Source organism: Mobula hypostoma, chromosome 3 (genome assembly GCF_963921235.1).
Source record: "Mobula hypostoma chromosome 3, sMobHyp1.1, whole genome shotgun sequence".
NCBI lineage: Eukaryota > Metazoa > Chordata > Chondrichthyes > Myliobatiformes > Myliobatidae > Mobula > Mobula hypostoma.
In genome coordinates, this window is record NC_086099.1 from 42,908,480 (window position 1) to 42,935,946 (window position 27,467).

Sequence of the window (27,467 nt, forward strand, 5' to 3'; positions counted from 1 at the left end):
AATTTCCAACTCAGATATTGGCATCACAAAATTAGAAGCAAATCAAATAAATAAATAGAATGCAACAGTGGTTTAACACAGGAACACAACCTTATTTTAAGCTTTTTTTTAAAAAAAATCTATATTTTAAAAGCCTCCACAAACTGAAGAAAAAATTCAGACAATTGCAAAGCAAGTCAAAACAAATCAAAATTAAGATCTAAAATCAGCTGTTTATTGGCTTGCCTTCTCCATGGAAAAGATTCTCAACATTCAGCAGGACTAACCCCTATTTCAACAACTTTGATTATGTTCAAATAAATTAACGCCGTAGTCACAAAAAGATTTCCAAATTGGATTCACTTAGTAATTCTTTCATGAAAAAAAATGCAATCAACTTTCTTGATACTCAACCAGATCCAAAAGGCGCATCACAATGTTAATTGAATACTTACCCAGATTATTGAACCTTGCAAAAAATGAGGCAGATTTGAAAGAAAGAAGGGGAAATAAGAGGAAAATGAGGTAGAAAGGGACTGTATTTGTTTTGCTCCACCACTTCTGAAATTCGTGTAAGGCTGTGTTATTGCTTATGATGAAGGACATGTCAGTGGAATTCTTTTCATGACCTCCAGGTGGGTCTGGACAAACAACTGAAATGTAAAACAAAATAATAGAACGAGTTCTGTAAAACAATTGTTACACAATCAAAAATACCAGAATATCCTGATAAGCAAATTGTGCTTCAGTTAGCAAACTACATTGATTATGCATTATAGTTTTAAGAATTAGATTTCTCATTACAAACAAGTTGAGACTTTGCATTTGTTTTATTAGGATTGTGTATTAAAAAAAAACTCGATCACATTTGTCCTCAAACTCTCATCTGGGGACAAATGATTAGTATTTAGTTTGAATTATTCTAGCAACTGAAAGAAAAAGTAGAAGTTGCATACCCTTTATAATAAGGAACACTGTACTATTGTATTTCAAATTACTAATTAGCTTCTTGCAAAGCAGTGATATGTTCTTTTAAACTTTTTCCTAAAAGCTGTAGGTTACTTAAGTACAAGCTCAAACTCCCATTCACCATTCCAATGCTTAAATGCAAGACATTAAAAGGATAAAAATTTAAGTATTTCCTGTATTTTAAATAATTTGGCATCCACCTAGAAACTAATGTATTTGCCCACCTCTGCCGCTGTAAGTACTCAAGTGCATTTTTGTAATCCATATTTTGAACATGAGCCCAGTAAATAAGTGTATAATTTTAAATATTTTTCTCCCAATTCACCATAAAATATACTGCATATAGGAAAAATAATTTTAGGTGATGTCTTGCTTAAATCTCGCAAGTAATCAAAAGAAATAAAAATTTTGAAAAAGCTTAATTTTGAACTATGACAACACTATATATTACATAACTACAAGCACCAAGGCACAATCAGCTGTGTGAAGCATTAAAATAAATGTCATTAAATTAAGGACATGATTACAATTTATCTCATGACTTAATTAATGTATTATAACAGGAAAGTTGTATCCAAATTCTATACATTACACCTTGTCAACAAAAAAATCCTACCTTTAGGAGTTCCATTTGTACTCAAAACATGATTCACTTCTGACACATTATGAACATAATCTGAAAAAAAAAGATAAATCGTGAAGTATGGCAGATGAGACCACGATTTTTATATACAATTTAACATACATCTTGGACTAGCACACATCAGCTTTTGGATAGCTTACAATCTTAAACATGATCAAATTGTATTCTCAAACTACAGAAGAACTGATTAAATAGTATTTTATTATAAATCACAAAATCAATTGAGATCAAAGTATTCTGTAAAAGTCGGACTGAAATTTGGATTTTAATTTAAATAAAACTGAATCTGTTCCTGCATTAGTCATTGTAAAGTTTACATTTTGAAATTAATAGATCTAGACTGCATTGATCAAAATCCTATTTGAAAATAAGACGTTTCATTTTTACTTACTGAAAATAAATATTCCTGTGTTGTACAGGAAATTGGACATAAGGACCCAGTAAACAATCATGGCTCCAAACAGGGAAATTAGAGAGAAAAGAAGACTGGACCACTGGCCAAATGAACCAAAATAATATTTACAGACATCAGGAAATTCCCAGCTTGATGTATCGATAGGAACTTTGGGAAAGAAAACAATATCATTTTAGGAAAGGCTCAATCCTTAATGCAATAAAACAGGACTTATAAAAAACAGCTAATAAACTTCAGTTCAATAGCAAGCACCCATGTCCTCCCACCCCATCCCCATTGGCCTCCTGGATAACGACACTGCTAGGATCAGCACTGGACTGCATAAACCGCACAAGGTGAAGACTGAATTTCTACTTGGTCTCAGCTAGCTGCAACAAATATGCTATAGGTTGCTTGGCTATCCATGGACAAAATATATTTTATTCCACTAGGAAGGAAATTACAAGGATGCTGACTGGACTAGACGGCATAGGTTACAGGAAGAGGTTGGCTGTACTGGACCTTAATTTCCTGGAATGCAGTAGAATGAGGGGCTAGCCTTTTAAAGTTTATAAAATCATGAGTGGTATGGATATGGAGGATGGTCAGAGTCATTCCCCGGGATTGGGGAGTCCAAATTAGAGGGCACAGAAACAACACAGGAAGGGAAAGATTTAAAAGAGACCGAACAGTATCTTCTTTACTTAGTAGGTAGTGAGTTCCTCGAATAAGCTACCAAAGAAAGTGGTTAAGGTGGGCACAATTGCAACATTTAAGGGGCACTTGGATAGCTATATGGAGGGTCATGGGCTGAATGTGGTGTTGAAAACCACAGTTTTGAATCATAATTTTTTTAAAAAAATACAAGATATGTACTTTTTAATAAACTCATGAATTTTTCACACTCACTGGCTGAAAGTGGGATAGCAGCTAAACTAATATTTATTACCTTTCTCATTTTTCAGTGGCTAAGTATTAACACATTATCCATGTGATGTAATTGTTATAATTATGTAGCCTACTAACTTGTTTAATCTTATCCAAGGAATTTCCCTCATCTCAACTATAAAGGTGACAGGTTTTTTGGAAGCAGCATCTTTACTCTATTTTTTAATTTGCCTAGTGCTCATGTTTGTTTGTACTCTAAAATAAACTGTGATCTTACAAGTAACACTCGTCATTCCTGACTCCTGTAAGAACCCCAGAATCAGAAATTTGGCGCCCAATATGGGGTGACTACTTGAAGAAAGGAACCGGACTAAGCTTGCACCTGGGAGGCAAGACATTCCTCTGTTCCTTAATTGCCCAAGTATAATTATCTTTAGCACATTGTTTAAAGGGTGTTTATGAGTGAGCGGAGTCAGGGTTATACAACCTGTGTGGAACAACAGACAATAGGTGCAGGAGCAGGCCATTCGGTCCTTCGAGCCAGCACCGCCATTCATTGTGATCATGGCTGATCATCCACAATCAGTATCCAATTCCTGCCCTATCCCCATAACCTTTGATTCCGCTATCTTTAAGAGCTCTATCCATCTCTTTTTTGAAAGCATCCAGAGACTTGGCCTCCACAGCCTTCTGGGGCAAAGCATTCCATATATTCACCACTCTCTGGGTGAAAGTTTTTCCTCAACTCCGTTCTAAATGGCCTACCCCTAATTCTTAAACTGTGGCCTCTGGTTCTGGACTCACCCATCAGCGGGAACATGCTTCCTGCCTGCAGCGTGTCCAATCCCTTAATAATCTTATATGTTTCAATAAGATCTCCTCTCAGCCTTCTAAATTCCAGAGTATACAAGCCCAGTCGCTCCAATCTTTCGACATATGACAGTCCTGTCATCCCAGGAATTAACCTTGTGAACCTACGCTGCACTCCCTCAATAGCAAGAATGTCCTTCCTCAAATTTGGAGACCAGAACTGCACACAGTACTCCAGGTGTGGTCTCACCAGGGCCCTGTACAGCTGCAGAAGGACCTCTTTGCTCTTATACTCAATTCCCCTTGCTATGAAGGCCAGCATGCCATTAGCTTTCATCACTGCCTGTTGTACTTGCCTGCTTGCTTTCAGTGACTGATGTACAAGATCACCTAGATCTCGTTGTGCTTCTGCTTTTCCTAACTTGACTCCATTTAGATAATAATCTGCCTTCCCATTCTTATCACCAAAGTGGATAACCTCACATTTATCCACATTAAAAAGCATCTGTCATGCATCTGCCGCTCACCCAGCCTGTCCAAGTCACCCTGCATTCTCATAACATCCTCCTCACATTTCACACTACCACCCAGCTTTGTGTCATCAGCAAATTTGCTAATGTTACTTTTAATTCCCTCATCTAAATCATTAATATATATTGTAAACAGCTGCGGTCCCAGCACTGAGCCCTGCGGTACTCCACTGGTCACAGCCTGCCATTCCGAAAGGGACCCATTAATCGCTACTCTTTGAACCAGTATGAATTATCGAAAACCTAAAGTCTGATATTATAGTCACAACAGGGTGTGTGTTTTGTGAGACAAAAGGCCAAAAGTTCTAAGATATCGGGCTGATGTTCGTTTGATTGTAACCCACTATTATAGTCACAATGAGGTTTGAGAGTTTTGTAAGATTTTTGATGTCTAAAAATGAAGAGTACTCCTTAAGATTGAAACTAGTACAATGGCCAAAGCTTTGAATCAGACCGGCAGGTTTCCTGAAAAGTTAACTGAAATCTTAAGCACTTAAGTGATGTATATAAACTTGATACTATTTGTAAAGAAATAACAGAAGAAATGTGCTATTGATGCCAAGTCCAGAGAGGACTGGCTTATAAGTGATATGTGGGAAGATCAAAAAGATGCAGTCGGGAACTAAAATGAGAGCTTGGACGCCGTCAACCTGAATGGGGCTGTGAAGTCATGAGCATATTTAGTTACAAATCCAAATTGATACTTTGAAACCCGAACGCACTGATTTAGCAAAAAAAAACACGTAACATGCTCAAAGAGCAATATGAAAAAGGTAATAAATCAGCAAAAAAAAACAGATCTCTGAATTAACAGCAAAGTTTGACTGTGGTCAACAGCTGTGTTCAGAGCTGCAAAGTAAAACGAAGCAAATCTCCATTGCATCAGGCACTTTCCAAGGGTGGTCTGGCCAACCCAGTGGGCGGTGTTAACAGTGATGTCAATCATGTTGAAAGGCAACCCACACTGACTAGTCCCCAAAAACAGCAACACCTTGGGAACTCCAAGGAACTGCAAAATGGTATTGAGTCAGAGACCTCTAGTGGCTTAAATGATTATGACAGAAATTGGTCATCATTACTTAATTGGTAATTGGTCTGGCAGCCCCAGTAAAAACTAAGAAAGTGAAAACACACGTGACTGTTGATGGAGCGTATAAAAGAAAACAGGAGGATGTTTCTCATCACCAACCAAATCCAGAAAAAAATTGACAAATGATCAAGGAGGGAGGAGGGAGGCAAAGCCAGACACACACCCACTTCCACATGACAGCATTCAAATTTTAGTTACCATGCAAACAAATTAGTTGACGTAGTGAGCTGAAGGGAGTACAGGAGGGGATAAACAGAATTTACCAGTTGGTTGGGAAGCAATGAAGGCATGGTTGGAGGGACAAGCCCCAAACCAGATGGGAAAAAAAGTGGTCGATTGTAAACAATAGCCTTCACAGGATGTTTTTAAATATGAAGCCCAGCAGCGGGCAATGGGGACTAACAGGAAGTATACTGGTCAGCCAGTTAGGCCAAAGGGCCTGTTCCCATGCTGTATTACTCTGCAATTCATTATGTTGTTTAGTGACTGCAAAACAAAAAAAAATACATAACTATTAAACAAGAATAAACTTGAATTTCTTTGCTTTACCTAAAAACAAGACTTACAAATGTGAAATGGCCATAAGAATCTAGGGCAAGTTAGCAAACTGGATCCAAAACAGGCTTAGTAACAGAAGGCAAAAAGCGACGAAGGAGGGTTGTTTTTGTGATAGGAAACCTGTGATCAGTGATTTACTGCAGAGGTCTGTTCCAGAACCCTTACGGTTTTTTTCCCGCCACATGTGCAATAACTATTTGGATGTCAGTGTGGTAGGTATGATAAGTATGTTCAAAGATGACTGAAAATAGTGATGTTTTTGATAGTTTGGAGGGTCTTGCACTAGAAAATTGCATTCATTATTTAGTATCATGAGAACAATGGAATTTAATCCTGATAACTAAAAGAAAATGCTTTTTAGTATGACTTGGAAGGCCAAGACATTTATAATAAATGGTTGAACCCTGGAAGTACTGAGAAACGCAAGGATTCTGCTGTACATGTCCAAGACACGCCGAAGGCAGTAGTAGAGGCACACAAGCTGATTAAGGCATATAAATCAACTTTCTGTACCTTCTGCAACAACAGGTATGTTCTGGTGTAAAATATTGTTCGGCCACAGCTGGACTACCAGGAGCAGCTTGGCTCAAGGTCGACAGCAAGGATGTAATTGCCCTGAAGGTGGTACTGTAAAATGATGCCAAGAATGCAACACCACAGATACAAGAGATGATGTTGAATTTGTTTTCATTAGATCAGAAGGGGTTGAGGGCTGACTGATCGATGTACAATTGTGAGGGGCAAAGATAAAGGTTAGTAGTGAGAAACTTACCTCCTTTGCAGGAGTGTCAAAAACCAGAGATCACAGATTTTTAGGGCTAGTGGTACAAAGTTTAGAGGATTTCAAGGAAGAGCTTTTTCACTTTGAATGTGATTAGAATCTACAATGAACTGTAAGCAGGGGAGGAATGCAGAGACTCTTACGATACGAGTTTCTTGGGACAATAATTGGAATTCCCAAGGCATACAGGTGAATGACCAAATGCTGGAAAATAGAATTGGCAGTAATGGGTTGGGACAGATGCTGTGGGCTGGAGGACCTACTTCTATGCTACATGACTATGACCCTATAAGACAGTTAGGCCTTAGAGATAATACTATGCAGAACTCCTACAGTAACAACCCAGGGGAAGTAAAGTTGTTGGCCAACAAGCCAACACTTCTTGTACACTTGATGACCAAAGAGTTAATAAGGATTCTTGAAGCCACATGTGATCAAATACAAATTCAAAATCAAAGTCAGGCACTTTCAGCTGACTTCTGGGATTCAGCTTTTTGGTCAATATTTGGATAAGGTCTGGAATCCTGGCAAAACCAAACTGCACAAGGGTGAATAGGTATGGACAAGTACTACTTGACAGCACAGTTATGAGAGGCTGATTAACTGGTTCTTAGCTACATTCAATTTGCCCTCCGTATGTTGTTTGGGACAACATCAGGCTGATTCAAGGAAAGACATACAATTCTTGGTTACAGAAGCAAATAGCCTCACCCGATAATGTTTAGCAGTGAAATGTTAATTCATGTTCACTTATGTACTCTTAGTAGCAGAGTGAGTAAACAGAACAATGAAAGACCCTCCCCCCAAATCAGAACTCATTTTTCCATTTATTTTTGCTTGTTTACTTGTTGAATAATTCCATGTAAAAGATTAAGTAACTGCAAAATTAAAAGATTTGCTCCAAACAGCCTGTCAAAACATTAACCTACCAATCACAAGGAAATTACAAAGTACCAAAATGGCTGTTCACATCCAGGAGTTGCAAAACTATGTCCAAGGCCAGAAGTAAGGCTGATATAATTGGCTGATCTAAAATTGTCAAACGCATAATTGCAGCTTTCCTTTATCTAAAACTATCCTGTTCTTGCAAATCAAAAAAAATCCATATAAACATTCCTTAAACAATGAACAATATAAAACTTAAAATGAAAAATAGAAACTAGTTACTGATTACTGAAACACAAATTCATTGTGTGTGTTGCTCAGATTTCCAGCATTTGCAGATTCTCTCGCTTGCGATTTGAAAAAGAGGTGTTTTCACAAATGTACTGAAAAGTGTACTTTCATCTCACATGTAAGGCAATTCGCATTGTTAACAATTAGTTTAAATGACTACTCCAAACCCTTGTCATCTCAGAGGGACAGAATCATGAATGCCCTGTGAATAACAGATTATCACTAATCTTTCTTTGAGCCCAATAAACATATGCACATTTTGATTCTAAAAGCATGAAGCATTAAAATTCTAAAAGCATAAACATTTTGATTCTAAAAGCATTAACAGGCATTAATGCCCATGTCTAAACATATTACAACAGTTTAATACTTAGAAGGAAATAATATTAGCCAGAAAACTACTGCCATTGAAAGTTCAAAATCTTGCTGTGACCTTAAGGTGAAGCTGTGTAAAAGACTGCTCTTGATTAGAATAGCATAAAGTAGGAGTAACAAATGTTCTGGAAACTGATCACTGTAGTTATACAGAAAATGATCAATTCTTCCATATGATTTAATTCAAGTTGGGACCTTGGTCTGACCTTAAGTTTATGCAAATAGGGGAAAAAATTATCCACATATCAAGTAGATAATTTTCCCAAACATACAAAAAAATGACAAGGGCAGTTTTGTATCATTTTGTGGCCAACTCTATACACAGATTTCCACGCAGCTGCAAGACATACCTGTCATCATTATATTCCACCAACAACAGCTGCTCTCTACATAATACATATACCTGCACCTCAGTGCAAATACTTCTTATTGCATTAATACAAGATTATTGCAAAACTTAAAGATACACACCTGTCTGTCGGGATTTCACGACTCGATAACAACAGTATAGCATCAGAATGCTCATTGCAATGATCAAAATAATTCCAAAAGTGAATCCTGCCTGAATGGGAAAAGAAAACACAATATTCATTTTCTGAAGCAACACACAGAAAAATGCAAGAGGATTTCAGCAAGTCAGGCTAAAACATTGACTATTTATTTCCCTCAATAGATGCTGTCTGACTCGCTGAGTTCCAGTTGTAGAACCTCTTGTGGTTATTACCTTTCTGAAGACGTCAGAGCATTAATGAATGGCTTGTGGAGTTGCAATGTTTTAATTGTTCAAGCACAATATTGATGAAAAATATAAAATGCACAAGGATCTTCTAACCTCTTTCAATGCCCATGGAAGGCTCAATATGGATGTGCCCATCATGGTATTCCAAATAGAAAATCTGAAAAGAAATCAAATTGGATTCTTTTTAATCCTCTTAGGAATTTGGTTAACTTTTTTTCAGCCATTAAGGCACACTTATCTGATGCCTTCAAAAGATGGAGCTTATGTAGTGATCAACATTACCTTTAAAGATGTGCTTGTGTAGTAAAGTGGAGTGGCAAATGGAACAATTGCCTGCAGCTCCAGTGACCGAGCTTACCCTAAAGTGATGTCTGCGTGGAGTATGTAGATTCTGTGACAGTTTGCTCCCACATTCCAGGTATGATGATTGGCAGTAAATGGCTACTGTAAATTACCCCTAATGTCAGTGAGGAGAATCAGGTGGCAGGAGTCAATAAGCTTATGAAATAGAAAGAAGGCTGTCAAAAATATGTTTGATGGAATTACTCCGGGAGACACCGTAGACTCAATGGGCTAAATAGCCTCCTAAGAAATAGTGCAATCACAATTCTGATCCTTTGGTTGAAATTTTAGTCTTAAATATTTCACATGGCAGCAATTAAGCTCAAGATTCTTACAAAGTAAAATTTATACATACATAGTGACTATGCTGGGATTCTTTCCAAAGCCATCTATGCTACTTTCAAATTGCAGAGCACTTCCTAAAGGACTGTAAACATAAATTTCCTCTTCAGCTGGAATGACATGATGAGGTGGCACCTGTAAAATACTTAAATATTAGCAACTTATAAAGAAAGAAAATTCAATTCCTTTTGTAAATTTCAATGCTCATGACCCAAAATGTTCTGTACTGATCAACCCTCACCACAGAAATGCAGAACCAATTGGAGGCTGATGTGGATGCTCATGTATGAGCACTATTAGTGACAGAAGAACAGCAAAGGTGTTATTTTATAGCTGGGGTTTATTTCATGCTCCTTTGGCTTGCATGCCTTTGCCCCACTCTACATTACATTTCCCTCCGCAATCTGTCAGATGTATTCACTTCTAATTTTACCAGCCTTCTCAGAATTCCCCAAACAATATCTAATTTCTATCGAACATATCCTAAACCCATAGTCAACTAAAATCTATGTATATACAATGTGCTAATGGGATGAGGAAGTCAATTTCTTTTCTTATTGCCTTCTCAGAGATTTGTGAAATCAAGCCACAGAAAATAAGCAGTCATCTGCTTGGAATGACTCACCCACTGACTAGATAATTCATCAAATCATGAGTGGAGATAAGGTTTTTTTTTAAATCTCCAACTAAATGAATGAAGATGGAGCCAAAAAGAAATTCAGGCATATAAATTTTGTCCAAGCTTCTTTGTAATGAAAAGTTAATACTTTTACTAATAAATAAATATATATATAGTTTTTGTAATTTTTTAATCTATTCAATATACATATATACTTACTGTAATTGATTTACTTTTTCCCCTTTCTATATTATGTATTGCATTGAACTGTTGCTGCTGCTGTTAACAAATTTCACGATACACATCCATGATTTAAAAAAAACCTGATTCTGATTCTATGTTTCATAAACATGAGAAAATGCAATACCAATGTTTTGTGTGTAGCAGTCAACTTGCTGTAATACTGAATACGGCTGTTCATTGCTGAAGCTTTGGCTGTAATCTGTTCTTCAGGTGGTGTGTTGCCATACAGGTTGTTGCGTGGTACATAGAAAGGTCTACAAATAAGACAATTTCTTTTATATTTGTTCTTGTGTACATGTAATAAAGTGCAATATTTTACAATTCCTCAACACAAAAGTCATACGTAAGAATGTCAATTTTCTTCATTAATACTAGCCAAACTCTGGAGAACATTAACACTCATTGTCCTTCAAACTAAGAGAAATGGTACAGAATCAATTGATGCTAGCAATGACATACAAGACTCCATTAAATATTCAGTCATTACACATTCATTTCAGAATAGGAAGAGATGTAGTTATTAACTTCCCTTGTCAAAGGATCAGAATGCACAATAAAATGTAACTTGGAGTGGCTATACAAGTGCAAAATGCATTGCATGGTGTAACACTAAGTTGCAAAACCCAGCAAGACCCATGGCCTTTGGCAAGTTAACCGATTTAAATCTAATCCTTAGAACTGAAGAGAGTATCATGCTTCAACAATAAGAATTATGAATGGTTAGAATGCCTCAGAAAATCACTAAAGAAACCATTTGTTTGATAACAGTTTTTTGTGTTTTTCACAGTCGAAGCATTAGTTGAGAGAATGATAAATGTGCTCAGCAGGTGAAAACCTGGTCAATAATTTTCCTAGTTAATTGTTTTTGTATTAATCAGGTGAGATGACTGGGCATGAAGAGGATCATCTCAACATTGGCATCTAGAATAAATACAGCACTCTCTGCCAAACCCCAGTGTGAATAATCAATATTTTGTTTAGTCCCACAGAGAAAACAAAACAATAATTCTGATAGTAATACTTCTTGTAACCATTCAACATTGTCTCTTCCCAAAAGCAGAATGAAAAAGGCTCTCTCTATAACTCTTCACTAGCCCACTCTAAAAGCTTAATTGTGCATTTAAAAGCAAAATAAAATAGGAGATCCTAATATTTGCATTTTCTTTTACAAATAAAATTACATTTGTGCACTGAATTTTTGTTTCTCACTCACATACGAGATAGCCATTTGGCCAATAATGAAGACTTCCTTAAGTCTTACCTTCTTGAATTTAATTCTGGTTTCTCTTCATGTTCAAAATCAGGTGACAACAAAGGCTCAAAATCATCTGCCATATTTTAGTTTATTTGGAGCTTGGAGGCCCAAGTACAATGTTTTTCTGTTGGTATCTGTTCTTGCAGTTGTTTGGAGTCCTGTATCATTCAGATAGACATAAATAATTTGTGGGAAAAAAGGCATTTAAAGAAAGCAGTGAAACCAAACCATATCAAATCCTCATCACCAACTCATTGCACTTTGAGTAAAAGTGCATTTTTAGGACAACAGACAACCCATTCATATTTGCGATGGTGGGGGGAGGGGGTTGTATTCCTAGAAAATGGATATACCCTGGATTAATATGGGAAGTGAGAGAAGAGATTGCTGCACCTTTGGCAATGATTTTTGCGATCCCAATAGCCACATAAGTAGTATCAGAAAATTGGAAGGTGGCAAATGTTATCTTTGTTCAGGAAAGGCAATAGGGACAATTAGGGAATTATTGTCCAGCAAATCTTACACACATCAGTGGTGGGCAAACTAATGGAGGGAAATCTTGGAGATGGGATTTATGAGCATTTGGAGACCAGAAGTCTGATTAGCGTGGCTTCAAGAGGGGCAGGTCGTGCCTCACAAGCCTGGAGAACATTCTGACTGGTTGCATCAAGCCTGGGATGGAGGCTCCAATGCACAGTATCACAACAGGCTGCAGAGTGCGATGACTCAGCCAGCTCCATTCTTAAAGACGGCAACAAAACAAATAGACAGAGTATTTGATAACATATTTGATCACAATTTAGAGATAAATAAAAGTTTTAAAATGTAAAACATTAATAGTCTAAGTCAGCAGAGAGAACACCAGAAACAGACCAGACACTAGAGTTTACGAAGGGATTTCAATAAGAAAGGCATTGGAGTAGACTATCAGAAACAGTGAAAGCTTGTATAAGCAGCCCCAGATTCCATTCCTAAGAACTGACCACAAGGTGATTTCTCTGCAAATCAGGATAACCTGTTTTTCTTTAAAAAAAACAATAACTGATACTGGACTGTCCTTCAGAAATAATCAGATTTATTGTACTAACTGAACTGACGTGAAATTCGTTGCTTTGCAGCAGCAGTACAGTGTAAAGACAAATTACACAAGTAAATAAATTGTGCAAAACTAAAAGGAACAAGGTAGGGTTCATGGACTATTTAGAAACCTGATGGCAGAGGGGGAAAAAACTGCATCATTGAGTGTACCTCCTCCCTGATGGCAGCAGCAAGAAGAGGGCATGCTGAAAGTCCTAGGTGACGGATACCACCTTCTTGAGGCACTGCCTCTTGAAGACGTCCTTGGTGGTAAGGAAAGCTGTGATGGAGTTGGCTGAGACAAGACACTCCGCAGCCTCTTGTGATCCTGTGCATTGGAGTATCCACATCAGCCTTGATACAACCAGGCAGAATTTTCTCCACAGTTCATCAGACATTTACTGAGTCTTTAGTGACACACCAAGCTGCCTCAAACTCTGAATGAAGTAGAGCCATAGAGATGCCTTCTTTGTGACTGCATTGTGTTGGGCCCAAGACAAAATGTTGATGCCCAGGCACATGAAACAGCTTACTCTTTCTGCTGCCAGTCCCTCAATGAGGAATGCTGTGTCTTCTCCCAACTTTCCCTGCCTGAAGTACACAATCATTTCCTTGGTCTTGCTGACTGAGTGCAAGCTTATTGCAACACTACTTAACCAGCCAACCTCTCTACCTCTCTTCAATGCATCATTGTCATTATACCACTGTCAAAATTACAGATAGACTGAGCTGTGATTAGTCACATAGTCATGAATGGAGTAGAGCAGTGAGTAAGCCACAATCCTTGAGGTGTCCCCATGTTAATTGTCAGCAAGATGTTATCACTGATCTGCACTGACTGATCTCCCAATCAGGAAGTATAATCCAGTTGCAGAGGGAGGTAAGAGGTCCAGGCTTTGAAGCTTGTTGATTAGCACTGAAGGGATGATGGTGTTAAACACTTGCTTTTATTATTTTTATTTCACTGAATATTCATAACACTAACTAAACAAGTGAATATATACTGTATTCAGTTATTAATAAATACCATGTAACTTTATTACTAGCTTGAGAATGTTTTGCAAATATACAGTAGAACTTGTATGAAGTTGAATTTCCCTAGGTCAGGTCATTCATGACAAAAAAAGCCATTTGGAACACTTCTAGCCACTTTGTACCTGCATCCACTGCTATAAATCACCATTCTGTGGATTGAAGATGGACATTAGTGGCTGATGATCAGCAATGAGGGTAAACTCTCTCCCATACAAGTATTGGTTGAAACATTTTACACCCCAAACAAGATTCAAGGCCTCCCTTCAATCTGTACGCAATTGTTCTCTGTCGTGGAAAGAGAACGTGATGCAAAAGCTATGGGGCGTTTACTTCCATCATCCAAAACATGTGATATGACCGCACTTATACCGTAAGGCTTGTCACAGGCAAGCTTCGCTGATGACGTGGATCATATTGTGTGAGTACCACCTCCTTTGCCCTTTGGAAAGACACCTCAGACTGCTTTGTCCATTGCCATTTCTTCCTGATCTGTAGTAATGAATTCAGGGGGTGCAGCACAGTAGTCAGTTTTGGCAGGAACCTATTATAGTAATCGCCAATCCTAAGGAGGACTGCAACTGTTACATATGCTTTGGCCTTGGGGTATCTCGCACTGCTTAAATTTTCTCAGTACACTTGTGTAATGCTTGGGCATCAACGGTGTGACCAGAGTCAGTGATGCTTGGTTTAAAGACTTCACACCTCGCATTATGCTCCAAGCCCATAATCTTCTAATATTTTTAAGTACTGTTTTGAGATCTTGGACATGTTCCTTGTCATCTTTACTGGTAACAATGATGTCATCCAGGTAACACTGAGTGCCTGGGCAGCCTTCCTGCACCTGGCCCATTGCTTTCTGCCAGGGTGTAGGTACGGATACTACTCCAACAGTAAGTCTATTATAGCAATAAAGCCTTTTGTGGCTGTTTCTGGTGAGAAACACTTTGGAATCTTCTTCCATCTCCATCTGTAGGTAGGCCTCAGCTAAGTCCACTTTGCTGAAGTGTTTCTCTCCAGAAAAGGTTGCAAAGATATCCTCCGTTCTGGGCAGAGAGTATTGATCCGGTTTCAATACTGGGTCGATGGCGACCTTAAAATCGTCACAGATCCTGACAGAACCATCCTTCTTGGAAACTGAAAACATTGGCATTGACCATGGGCTCCACTCAACCTTGGAAATAATTTCTTCAGCCTCCTTGTTACCTAGCTCACTGGCCATTTTATCACAGATGGTACAAGGAGCCAGACAGGCTTTGTAAATCTGTGGCATGTCCATTTAATACTATTTAACCCTTGACAAGTTAGTTTTTCATATGCCAACATTGAACAATGCTATAGCATAATCCAGCAAGTTTCTTAATTCGTTTTCAGTTAACTCTATTGCAGGGCATGTTACATGCAATGGTGGATGGATGCAAGTGGTCATTCCCACAGGAGTTATCTTTTTCCAGTGCCACTTCCTAGTTGGATATCTACAGTCTTCAGCTTTGTACCTTTGAAATGCTTTTCAAACTCGTTTTGTGGAATGACTGAAACAGCTGAACCAGTGTCTAATTCCATTTTAATTAATTTGCCTTTCGCTTCTGGAGTAAGCCATATTGCTTGTCTATTGTTAGCTTTCATATTGTAAATCTGAAGGCTACCCAATCCTGTGTCACCCTCATTATCAAATTCTTCATCAACAACATGCAGATTAGTACTCTTTTTGAAACTGCAACTTGAATTTTTATCTTTTTCTCTTCCTCTGCAGTCCATTTAATATTGTCTGTCTGGGATGCTTTTCGTATGTGTCCTACTTTGTTGCAATTTCTGCAAGTTTTGTCTTTAAAGCTACATTGGTCTGGTGTATGACAGCCCCATTACAACAGTACCACATTGTTTAGATGTTGCAATTTTGTTCACGCTCACTTTCATTCCTGACTTGTGTCTCTGGCTGCCGTTTCCATTGATGCAACGATTTCAACTGCTCTTTTAAAATGCAAGTTATGGTTCAGCTCGGCGCTGTTTTTGAATGCCTTCTTTAAGTTTCCATAAACTAATAATCTCTCAGTGCATCATTAAACCCATCACTGAACTGTCAATACTTGGACAATTACTTCAATTCAGCCACATGAGCTGAAATTATCTCCCCTTCCTTTTAATTCTGCTATATGTAGTTACTATTACTAGAGAGAAGACTCTTGGGAAACTGAAAGGTCTGAAGGAAGCCGAGTCACCTGGACCACGTGATGTACACACCAGGGTTCTGTAAGAGGTGGCTGAAGATATCATGGAGACATTAGTAATAATCTTGTCAGAATCACTAGATTTTGGAATGGTTTCTGAAGACTGGAATATTGCAAATGTCACTACAAGAAGGGAGAAAAGCAGAAGAAAGGAAACTATAGGTCAGTTAGTCTAACCTCTGGTTGGGAAGACATTGGAGGTGATTATTAAGGATGAGGTCTCTGGGTACTTGGAGGCACATGATAAAATAGCTGCAGTCAGCATGGTTTCCTCAAGTGAAAATCTTGCCTGACAAATCTGTTGGAATACTTTAGAGAAATAATAAGCAGGATAAACTAAGGAGAATCAGTTGATGTTGTGCATTTGGATTTTCAGATGGCCTCTGACAAAGTGGCACATGAGGCTACTTAAACGAGGCCCATAGTATTACAGGAAAGATTCTACCATGGTTAAAGCAGTGGTTGATTGGCAGGAGGCAAAGAGTGGGAATAAAGGGAGCCTTTTCCGGTTGGCTATTTATGTTAAACGTCAATGATTTGGATGATGGAATTGATGGCTTTGTTGCAAAGTTTGATGATATGCAGGTAGGTGGAGGGGCAGATAGTAGAGGAAGTTTGAGGAAGTAGAGGTTACAGAAGAACTTAGATTCGGAGAATAGGTAAAGAAATGGCAGCTGGAATAGTGTTGGGAAGTGTATGGTCATGCACTTTGATAGAAGAATTGAAAAGGTTAACTATTTTCTAAGTGGAGGAAAAAATACAAAAACTGAGGCGTAAAGGGACTTGGGAGCCCTTGTGCAGGATTCCCTAAAGGTTAACTTGCAGGCCGAGTCTGTGGTGAAAGAGGCAATTGCAATGTTAGCATTCATTTCAAGAGGACTAGAATACAAAAGCAAGGATATAATGTTGAGACTTTATAAGGCACTGGTGAGGCCTCAATTGGAGCATTGAGAGCAGTTTTGGGCCCCTTATCTTAGAAAGGGTATGCTGAAACTGGAGACGGTTCAAAGGAGGTTCACAAAAATGACTCTGGGATAAAATGCAAACAACAGGAATTCTGCAGATGCTGGAAATTCAAGCAACACACATCAAAGTTGCTGGTGAACGCAGCAGGCCAAGCAGCATCTGTAGGAAGAGGTGCAGTCGACGTTTCAGGCCGAGACCCTTCGTCAGGACTAACTGAAGGAAGAGTGAGTAAGGGATTAGAAAGTTGGAGGGGGAGGGGGAGATCCAAAATGATAGAAGACAGGAGGGGGAGGGATAGAGCCAAGAGCTGGACAGGTGATAGGCAAAAGGGGATACGAGAGGATCATGGGACAGGAGGTCCGGGAAGAAAGACAAGGGGGGGGGGACCCAGAAGATGGGCAAGAGGTATATTCAGAGGGACAGAGGGAGAAAAAGGAGAGTGAGAGAAAGAATGTGTGCATAAAAATGAGTAACAGATGGGGTACGAGGGGGAGGTGGGGCATTAGCAGAAGTTAGAGAAGTCGATGTTCATGCCATCAGGTTGGAGGCTACCCAGACGGAATATAAGGTGTTGTTCCTCCAACCTGAGTGTGGCTTCATCTTTACAGTAGAGGAGGCCGTGGATAGACATGTCAGAATGGGAATGGGATGTGGAATTAAAATGTGTGGCCACTGGGAGATCCTGCTTTCTCTGGCAGACAGAGCGTAGATGTTCAGCAAAGCGGTCTCCCAGTCTGCGTTGAGTCTCGCCAATATATAAAAGGCCACATCGGGAGCACCGGACGCAGTATATCACCCCAGTCGACTCACAGGTGAAGTGTTGCCTCACCTGGAAGGACTGTTTGGGGCCCTGAATGTTGGTAAGGGAGGAAGTGTAAGGGCATGTGTAGCACTTGTTCTGCTTACACGGATAAGTGCCAGGAGGGAGATCAGTGGGGAGGGATGGGGGGGATGAATGGACAAGGGAGTTGTGTAGGGAGCGATCCCTGCAGAAAGCAGAGAGAGGGGGGGAGGGAAAGATGTGCTTAGTGGTGCGATCCTGTTGGAGGCGGCGGAAGTTACGGAGAATAATATGTTGGACCCGGAGGCTGGTGGGGTGGTAGGTGAGGACCAAGGGAACCCTATTCCTAGTGGGGTGGCGGGAGGATGGAGTGAGAGCAGATGTACGTGAAATGGGGGAGATGCGTTTAAGAGCAGAGTTGATAGTGGAGGAAGGGAAGCCCCTTTCTTTAAAAAAGGAAGACATCTCCCTCGTCCTGGAATGAAAAGCCTCATCCTGAGCGCAGATGTGGCGGAGACGGAGGAATTGCGAGAAGGGGATGGCATTTTTGCAAGAGACAGGGTGAGAAGAGGAATAGTCCAGATAGCTGTGAGAGTCAGTAGGCTTATAGTAGACATCAGTGGATAAGCTGTCTCCAGAGACAGAGACAGAAAGATCTAGAAAGGGGAGGGAGGTGTTGGAAATGGACCAGGTAAACTTGAGGGCAGGGTGAAAGTTGGAGGCAAAGTTAATAAAGTCAACGAGTTCTGCATGCGTGCAGGAAGCAGCGCCAATGCAGTCGTCGATGTAGTGAAGGAAAAGTGGGGGACAGATACCAGAATAGGCATGGAACATAGATTGTTCCACAAACCCAACAAAAAGGCAGGCATAGCTAGGACCCATACGGGTGCCCATAGCTACTCCTTTAGTTTGGAGGAAGTGGGAGGAGCCAAAGGAGAAATTATTAAGAGTGAGGACTAATTCTGCTAGACGGAGCAGGGTGGTGGTAGAGGAGAACTGATTAGGTCTGGAATCCAAAAAGAAGCGTAGAGCTTTGAGACCTTCCTGATGGGGGATGGAAGTATATAAGGACTGGACATCCATGGTGAAAATAAAGCGGTGGGGGCCAGGGAACTTAAAATCATCGAAAAGTTTAAGAGCGTGAGAAGTGTCATGAACATAGGTCAGAAGGGATTGAACAAGGGGTGATAAAACAGTGTCGAGGTATGCAGAAATGAGTTCGGTGGGGCAGGAGCAAGCTGAAACAATGGGTCTAACAATGAATAAAATGGCTTGTCGTATGAAGAGCACCTGATGGCTCTGGGCCTCTAGTCACTAGAATTCAGAAGAACGAGGGGCAACCTCATTGAAACCTATCAAATGTTGAAAGGCCTTCAGAGTGGATGTGCAGAGGATGTTTCCTATGGTGAGAGAGTCTAAGACCAATGGACACAGAATAGAGGGACGTCCTTTTAGAATGGAGATGAGGAGGAATTTCTTTAGCCAGAAAGTGATGAATCACTGGAATTCTTTGCCACACACAGCTGTGGAGGCCAAGTCTGTATGTATATTTAAGGCAAAGGTTGATAGGTTTTTGATTGGTCAGGGCATGAAGGGATATGGCAGGAGATTGGGCCTGAGAGGAACATTGAATCAGTCATAATGAAATGGTGGAACAGACTCAATCAGCCAAATGACCTAACTCTGCACCTACATCTTACGTTCACAATATCTGCAAAACTCATTTCAGTTGGTTTGGTTGGAGCAGTTAAACTTCTAAGCAAATTGTATGCATTTCCACATACTGCACTCAGCCAGACTGGCACTCGCTTTTCATTGGCCATTTCATGTGCTTCAAAATATTCTCAATTCATTCAGTGTAATCAACCAGTTATCCGTTTTGCAACTGAATGCATCTGTTGTTGTCATCATTTTCAGCTGGTACTCACTGTTTATGAAACCATGAACTTGGACTGTTTTCAGCCTCTTTTTTTTTAAAAACTTGATTGCTTCTCCCTCTCCCCTTCTGAAAGAAAAAAAACATGCTTCACTTCAACAGGTCGGTAGCCCTCTCAGGTTCATTTTAAAATTTCCTCGTCACCACTCCTGGTTTCTAACCCCTGAAACTAATTGGGAAAAAAACCCTGGAGCCCCAAAGATATTTATTTTTACTTCAGTGAGGTGTGCACATATGATGTGGTGGCATAACAACGTATGCCATTCCACACACTTCCTACATATAATTCATAATGAATTATATAAACAAAGAATGCTTAATCAAACATTTGTAATATTACTAAAAAATTACATATCCTCCAAATATCTACCATATCAAGGCCCCTTAGATCTTACTTGTTTGAATTAGGTCACCGCACATTCTTCCAAACTCCTAGGAATACAAACCCAAATCATCGCGCCTCTTGATCGGACAACCCTCTCATCCCAGTAATTAGTCTGATGAACGTCTCTTGGATTGCCTCCAATTTCACCATATCCTTCACTCTAAGGAAACCAAAACTAATGCACAATATTCCAGGTACAGCCTCACAACACACTAAACTGTAACAAAACTTCTTAAGTTCCAAACTTTTGCAATAACGTCAACATGCCTATTAACTTCCTGTGATACAAACACAATGGTCCTTAGGTCCCTCTGCACTTCAGTCTAACAGACTTTCTCCAAAACCTTGGGCTCTTAATCCTACATACTCGCCTTTCATACGGCACTTTCGAAATGCCTTTGACATCTAATCACACTGCATCTACAAGTTCCCCTCAAGTCACACTGTCCCATCCTCAGAGAATCCAGGCAAATTTGTCAAAGAAGCTTTATCTTTCATAAAACAATTTTGACTAAATTTGACTATATTCAGCTTTCTAAAATGATAAGTTATGTCTTATTTGATTATGGATTATGGCATCTTGCCAGTGATGCCATAATCTGCAGAACTAAATCTGCAATTCCACATATTCTGCCTTTTTTTTAAAGATTATGTATTAATAATTTAAAACAAAACAACAAAGATAACTAAGACCTACAACTTTAATTGCTTCATGTCAGTGATAGGAAAGAGGTTGAAATACACAAATTTGTTAAAAAGTATTTAGTGACATTAACAAATGAATTGGAGTGGGGTCAATGACATAATGCAGCTCATCTCTCACCAGGCAAAATCCATTTAATATACAGTGTGCACAGAGAGAGGAGAGAACAAAGGTGAAATGATTACTTAAACTAACAAAACCAGGATAACTTCAGAAAATGCAATTTTTAGGTCAACACTGTACGTAAAACCAATCTCTAATTTAAAACTCTATGGTAAATCACAGTGACAAGGGACTTACCCAACACCTAACTACTACAACTCTGCACACTATATAGAAAATAGGAAAACACCCAGTAGTAAAGCTACGATCAGCACAAATTTGTAAAGCAAAGGACAAACCTTGTTATAACCTTTGAAATACTAGAGAAAATAGAACTAGTTCAGAAGGTTCAATATATTGACCTTCAAGGAATATTGTTTACAAAGCTGAGAATATGGCATACAATTTTAATTAGCTCTGCACAGTCTGAACACACTATGGAAAGAAACTAATTGCACAAGAGTAAAAAGAAGATTCGCTAGGATATTACATTTCAGTTATGTGAAAGTCTGGATTGTTTTGTGTTTTTTTGTGGGTTTGTTGGGAGTGGAGGCTGGGAGAAGCGAGAAGTGAAGAATACAGAATTACGAGAGGCATAGAAAAAGGCAAATGGTTAGAATTTTCTACCCCAGAAGAGGTGTCTAAAGTCAGTGGCAAAGCATTAAAGGGTTATATGGGATCTGAACAAAAATTTTAACAGTGATTACCATCTGAAACATACTCCCCAAGGGGATGGGGGATGCAGAGACTCACTCCATTTGGTACCAAATGATCCTTTGAATTGTGAAGGCATTGAAGGCTGTGGAACAGCTTCTGGTAAATGGGATGGATATTTTACAGTGGGCTGAAAGACCCATTTCTCTGCCATTTGAATCTCAAGATCTGTCCAGATCATAAAGAATACAACCTAGCCTTAGCCAGCACTTTGCAAGTCACAAATCTTCAAATGCACATTCAAATATGATGGATGTCTCTGCCTCTGCTACTTTTCAGGCCAAGATGCTATCAAAACCTTTGTCTTCACTTTCACTTTTACCCTTTGATCAATGACATTAATTCCATACAATAAAGTTTTGGGACACCTTTTAAGGAAAAAGTATTTCATCTGAAAGTGGTATTTAATAACAAAAGAATTCTAAATTAATTTTGATTCAATAAAAACATTGCCAAATACCTTCTGATATAAAAAGTGTGTTGCAAGTCCGGGACAATAATCACATCCCCATTTAAAATCATCTTCAACCCCCACCTTCCCAATAAAACCAAACCTCGCCTATCCACTGTTTGCTCACATATTAACATGCTCCAGAAAAGATATCCTGCAAATCTTTTCTGAACCGTATCCAGTGCAATCACACTTTTTCTGCAAAATGTTGACTAGAACAATACAGAATCATTAACTGTGCTACCGGCATGCTACACAATTTCAGCATTATCTCTTTGCTGTTATATTCTGTGCCTCAGCTAATAACGAAAAACATCCCATGTGCATTTCTGAACAATTTAGTAAACCTCCCCTCTAACTTCAAAGTCCTCTGTACAGGTATCCCATATTCTTCTGTACCTCACTATCCTCTGATTGGTACTCCCACACTTAGTTGTAACTTCCTAAATCCATTACCTAATTTTTCTGGATTAAAATTCCATTTGCCACTTCTCTATCCAACTGACAATACTATTCATTTCTTCCTACAATATAACACTGTCCTCCTCATTCTCAATCATTTGGCCAATTTTTGTATCATCTTCAAACTTGTTGAACAGGAGGAAGATAAAAGTCCAAATCATCAACATATAGTACATAAGAATTAGGAGCAGGAGTAGGCCATCTGGCCCGTCGAGCCTGCTCAGCCATTCAATAAGATCATGGTTGATCTGGCCGTGGACTCATCTCCACCTACCTGCCTTTTCCCCCCATAACCCCAATTCCCCTACTATGCAAAAATCTATCCTACCTTGTCTTAAATATATTTACTGAGGTAGCCTCCACTGAGATCTCCTGTCATTCAGCACTCATACAGTACCACATCCCAAAGAAGCCTGCAAGAATAATCATCAACCAGTGCCCTTTGGTTGCAAATGAGTTTGTCATCATTGGATCTTGTTAAAAAATTAATAAAATCCATTAAAAGTGTAAAAGTTAAAAGTGCGAGGTAGCAGTAAAGAAGGGAAAAAGGAATTGTTTTCCCCTTTCTCCCAAGTCCAGCTTTAATAAAGTTTACTATTATGTGTTTTTCCATTAAATTAATTTTTCTCCAATCTTCAGATTACAAGACTTAGGAGCAATATTCGGCCATTCAGCCCATCAAGTCTGCTCTGTCATTCTATCATGGCTGATTTATTATCCCTTTCAACGCTATTCTCTTATCTTCTCTCTGTCAGAGGCATTCAAAAACATTAAACTTTGACAGTGCAAGCTGGGGTGGAGATTTGCCAGATGTCAAAACTTTCAGGAACAGGGCTTCCAGTAAGCAATAGTCAATCAAACCATACTTAAGAAATCCAGAGTGCTTTGGACACAAGGCAGCTAAGGCCTATACTTCATCTAGCCCCATACTTCATGTTTGTATGCACTGAACATAGAAGTTAAAAGTCAACTCAGTCCTGTGCAGATGCTACTAGCGCACAATTCAAACATAACATGTAATATTGAGCCAGTACACAACCCCCAACATATTTTCTTCTTTGTTTTGTTTACAATGATGCTCTTACATGTACAGAAAGCAGGAGGGGGCCACTTAGCTCCGCATGCTTGCACCATCATTCAACAAGATCATGGTTACTGTATAACCTCATGACTGTTTTCTTGCATGAAACCTATATCCCTCAATTCCTTCAGCTGCTACCAATTGCTGCGTAATAAAAACACACGAAAATGTGAAAAATCCCATGACTTGTTAAAATGCAGATAATTATTTCAAAGAGAAGTTTTTAAAAAAATGCAAGCCACACCACCATCTCTTTTCACCACCCTGCCTTTTGCAATCAGCAAACTTACATATTCCTGAACAGCTCTATTAGAAACAATGTTTATTTAAACCTATGATCAAATTGCACAAAAGCTTCAAAATATTAGTTACAATTGCAACTTACACCAAAACCAACTACAGGTTTCTGTTAGTTCTAGAGGTAAGAGAACAAAGAACAATAGTGATAGGATAGACACCGAGATTAAATGACACAAGTGAGGTTGGCACTGACCAAGAGTTGGAGATTTGTTAATTAGTGCAATTTTTCTTTTGTTTCTTTCTCTTTTCAAACATCAGCCACCAAAAGTTACTGAATCTTAGAAAATTGCCTTTGTTAGGAATCGAAGTATAAAAACAATGTACTGTAATTACAGTAATTTAATAATATGTTTGGAGAGCATGAAAGGGTCATGCCAGACCTCCTCCTCTCTGAATTTAAGTTAAAAAGGGAGTCTTTTTGGTTGCATGGAGACCATGGCTGTTTAGATGACAATCTTCTCACTGCCATCTAGTTACAGGATGAATCAAAGTTATGAGTAAAAGAGGGCAAAAATAACATACCAGATTTGGATATAGTTGTTAATTTCAAACAAAAGAAAATTTGCCCTTGCCCTGCAAATCAGGACAGTATCTGTAGAGGGAGAAAAACTTGTTACAAGTGCATTACAATGAATGGCACTGACATAAGCAAGAAAAGCTGTTTGTCTGAAGTTGTTTCAATGGAGTCCCGAAGACTATTTCTCAGGGTTTCAATGGAGTCCCAAAGACTATTTCTCAGGGTTACATTGAATTTCGTTAAAACAGTGAAGATCAGTGCAGAAGTGGGATGGAAAATTTAGTGATATGCAGCAGGAAACTCAGAAAACCTTCACATACTGAATAGAGGTATCACGCACAACATGCTGGAGGGACTCAGCAGGTCGGGCAGCATCCATGGAAACAAACAGTCAACGTTTCGGGCGGAGACCCTTCCTCAGGACTGAAGGGAGAGGGGGCAGGGGCCCTGTAAAGAAGGTGGGGGGAGGGTGGGAAGGAGAAGGCTGGTAGGCAATGTTATCATCCATTCAGTATAATTGCTACCTGATCAATCTTGGTCTCCACATTATCATATACATTTCCTTTATTCTCCATCCACCTCACTCTCTATAACTTAAAGCACACGTATTTCCCACCTTCTTTATGCAGATGCAGGAAAGTTGACTCGTTATCTCTGCAGGTACAACTTCAGACAAACAGCTTTTCTTGCTTATGTCAGTGCCATTCATTGTAATGCACTTGTAACAAGTTTTTCTCTCTTTACAGATACTGTCCCGATTTGCAGGGCAAGGGCAAATTTTCTTTTGTTTGAAATTAACAACTATATCCAAATCTGGTATGTTATTTTTGTTCTTTTTTTCTCTTAACTTCTTTGATTCATCCTGTAACTAGATGGCAGTTGAGAGGATTGTGTCATCTAAACAGCCATAGCCTCCACGCTACCAAAAAGACTTCCTTTTTAACTTAAATTCAGCGAGGAGATGGTATGAAGGTTCTAGCATTTTGTTTTGATTCGGACTCAGAACCAGCACTGACACACCACGTGTAAAGCTTCTCTTGCTCTCCAACTATTCGGTACTTGCTTTAATTATTTCCACAACTCTCCTATTTCTGCAAGTTAAAGCACGTTTTGATTTCTAGCTTGCTCTGACATAAGATCTTCAACCTGAACAGTACAGGTGATTTACTGACATTTCCAGATCTTTGTTTTCTTTATCACCAATAATGAAAATGCTTGATTTATTCGTCCTTTGGAAATTCCAGAAGGTGTGGAATTTCACATCTTTCCCGTACTCGGTTTCTTTTTAAAAAATCTGCTCTGAATGAGGAAGTGACAACCTTCTCTTGAATGAAAAAGTGCCTTATACGGAACAACGATTCTCAAACTCGAGGTTGACTTACTGTCCCCTGCCCCTTCACCCCCCCCCGACACACGCACATTTTCTTCTTGTTTTTAAAGAAAATGCAGCATATTCCATCCTCCATAAACAATCTAGTCCAAAACAGCCTTTACACCAGGGTCAACTTCACCAACCAGAGCCGAGGCTACTATTTCCCCACCTCCCCGGACAGGACTCCCAAGGAAACGCGACGGCGCACCACCATACAACACCCACCGTAAACCCACCCAACCCTTCGCCTCTCAGGCAATGTGCGCAGGCGCGGCTGTCACCCGGCGCACCCGGCACCCCCCCCATCCACTCTCACCGAAAGACTACGACTGCTTCAGAAGACTCCGGTGCTCAGCTGGGAGCGCCCTTCCCGAGTCCCCGCACCTCAGTTGCCGCGCTGCTGACTGCGCCGGTCTCGCCTACCGTCTCAGGCCGGGACTCGGTGCCTTCGCGCACCAAGTCGGGCTACCCACCGCAGCCTTGTGATCACGTGCGCACCTTACGCTCACGCGCATGACGTGCTGCACGAATCGATTGAGCTCCGGGTGCAATGCATTGTCCATGCTTCAGCAAAATTATAGTCTCTGCATATTTAAGAAATGTTTCATATTAGATGGGTCAGCAGTGTATATTTGAAACAGAACGCAAGAACTAAAATGCCTGTATGTTCGATACTTGGAGTCACAATGCTGTACATTAACTTTAGTTTGGTGCAATAACAGATTCTCATTCATGCGATTATCGTTAGAAGGATTGAATATAATATATGAGCGGTGATGAAAACGGTACATGTGCCAGGGCAAGGTGGCGAGCATTTTTGAGAGCGCGTGTCCAAATTGGCGATAATCTGAAAAAAAATCTCTTGCGTGCCATGGTGATTTTGGAGTGCAGATTATCATTAATTCATGAGTTAGTAACAACAATTAAAGACTTTATTCATTGGGTGGCGGGATGGAGATACGTCTCTGCCAAAGGAGGTGTAAGGCGCTCCTTCCCTCCGCTAGCCTGCAGGTCACCCTTAGACAAGGTGTAGCACCTGCTTAGCCACCGGTCAGGGTCACGGACACGGAGCAGGTGGTGGACAGCTGGCTCAGATCACACAAGTCCAAGTTACGCGACCACTGACGCCAGGCAGTGGGGTCACCTGTCTAGTAAATAAATGAACCATTTTAGAAAACCTGCTTAAAAGATTCAAGATCGTTTACTGTAATTCCTCAGCACGCAAGTGTTAGAGGAGAACGAAATGATTGTTACTCCGTAGTCGAGGCAGCATAAAAAAGCACAATAAGCAAAAAAAAAGTTTATATATGTAATGTACACCTAACTCTATGTGGCCAAATATAGATTAGCTCATATACGTAGATTTTATGTATACTTGTAAATTCTACATACAAACGTACAACTATATGTATGAAAATTATTAATATTAATCTTTTTTAAAAGATAGTTGAAAATAACAATTTCTAAAATAGTATTTTTATTGTATCTCATAAAACATAAGAAATATGAATGTGAAATTACAAGCTTTGGTCCATATTCATTAAAAAATCAAGGAAAGGAAAATAAATATTTAACTCAGTGATACTTTTGTTGCTACACTAATGATGGCAAGTATTTTATATCAGAC

The 27,467-nt window shown here is 39.4% G+C and overlaps 1 protein-coding gene across 5 annotated transcripts in view; it reads right to left on the minus strand.

Annotated features, from left to right (window-relative positions):
* The window catches only part of slc38a9 (solute carrier family 38 member 9), a 46,399-nt gene extending 20,049 nt beyond the window's left edge, over nt 1-26,350 (minus strand). For 2 of the 5 annotated variants that reach the window (XM_063042935.1, XM_063042934.1), the window contains exons 1-10: nt 26,157-26,329; nt 19,746-19,822; nt 11,740-11,891; nt 10,603-10,732; nt 9,630-9,751; nt 9,026-9,089; nt 8,665-8,755; nt 1,983-2,153; nt 1,565-1,624; nt 435-632 (exon numbers count right to left, since the gene is read on the minus strand). In XM_063042935.1, the coding sequence (XP_062899005.1) occupies nt 435-632; nt 1,565-1,624; nt 1,983-2,153; nt 8,665-8,755; nt 9,026-9,089; nt 9,630-9,751; nt 10,603-10,732; nt 11,740-11,813 (910 nt within the window). In that variant the 5' untranslated portion in view covers nt 11,814-11,891; nt 19,746-19,822; nt 26,157-26,329. Of the gene's footprint in view, nt 1-434; nt 633-1,564; nt 1,625-1,982; nt 2,154-8,664; nt 8,756-9,025; nt 9,090-9,629; nt 9,752-10,602; nt 10,733-11,739; nt 11,892-19,745; nt 19,823-26,156 lie in introns of all 5 variants that reach the window. The other 3 variants (XM_063042938.1, XM_063042937.1, XM_063042936.1) reach the window with 3 other exon arrangements.
* Nucleotides 26,351-27,467: the final 1,117 nt, after the last annotated feature.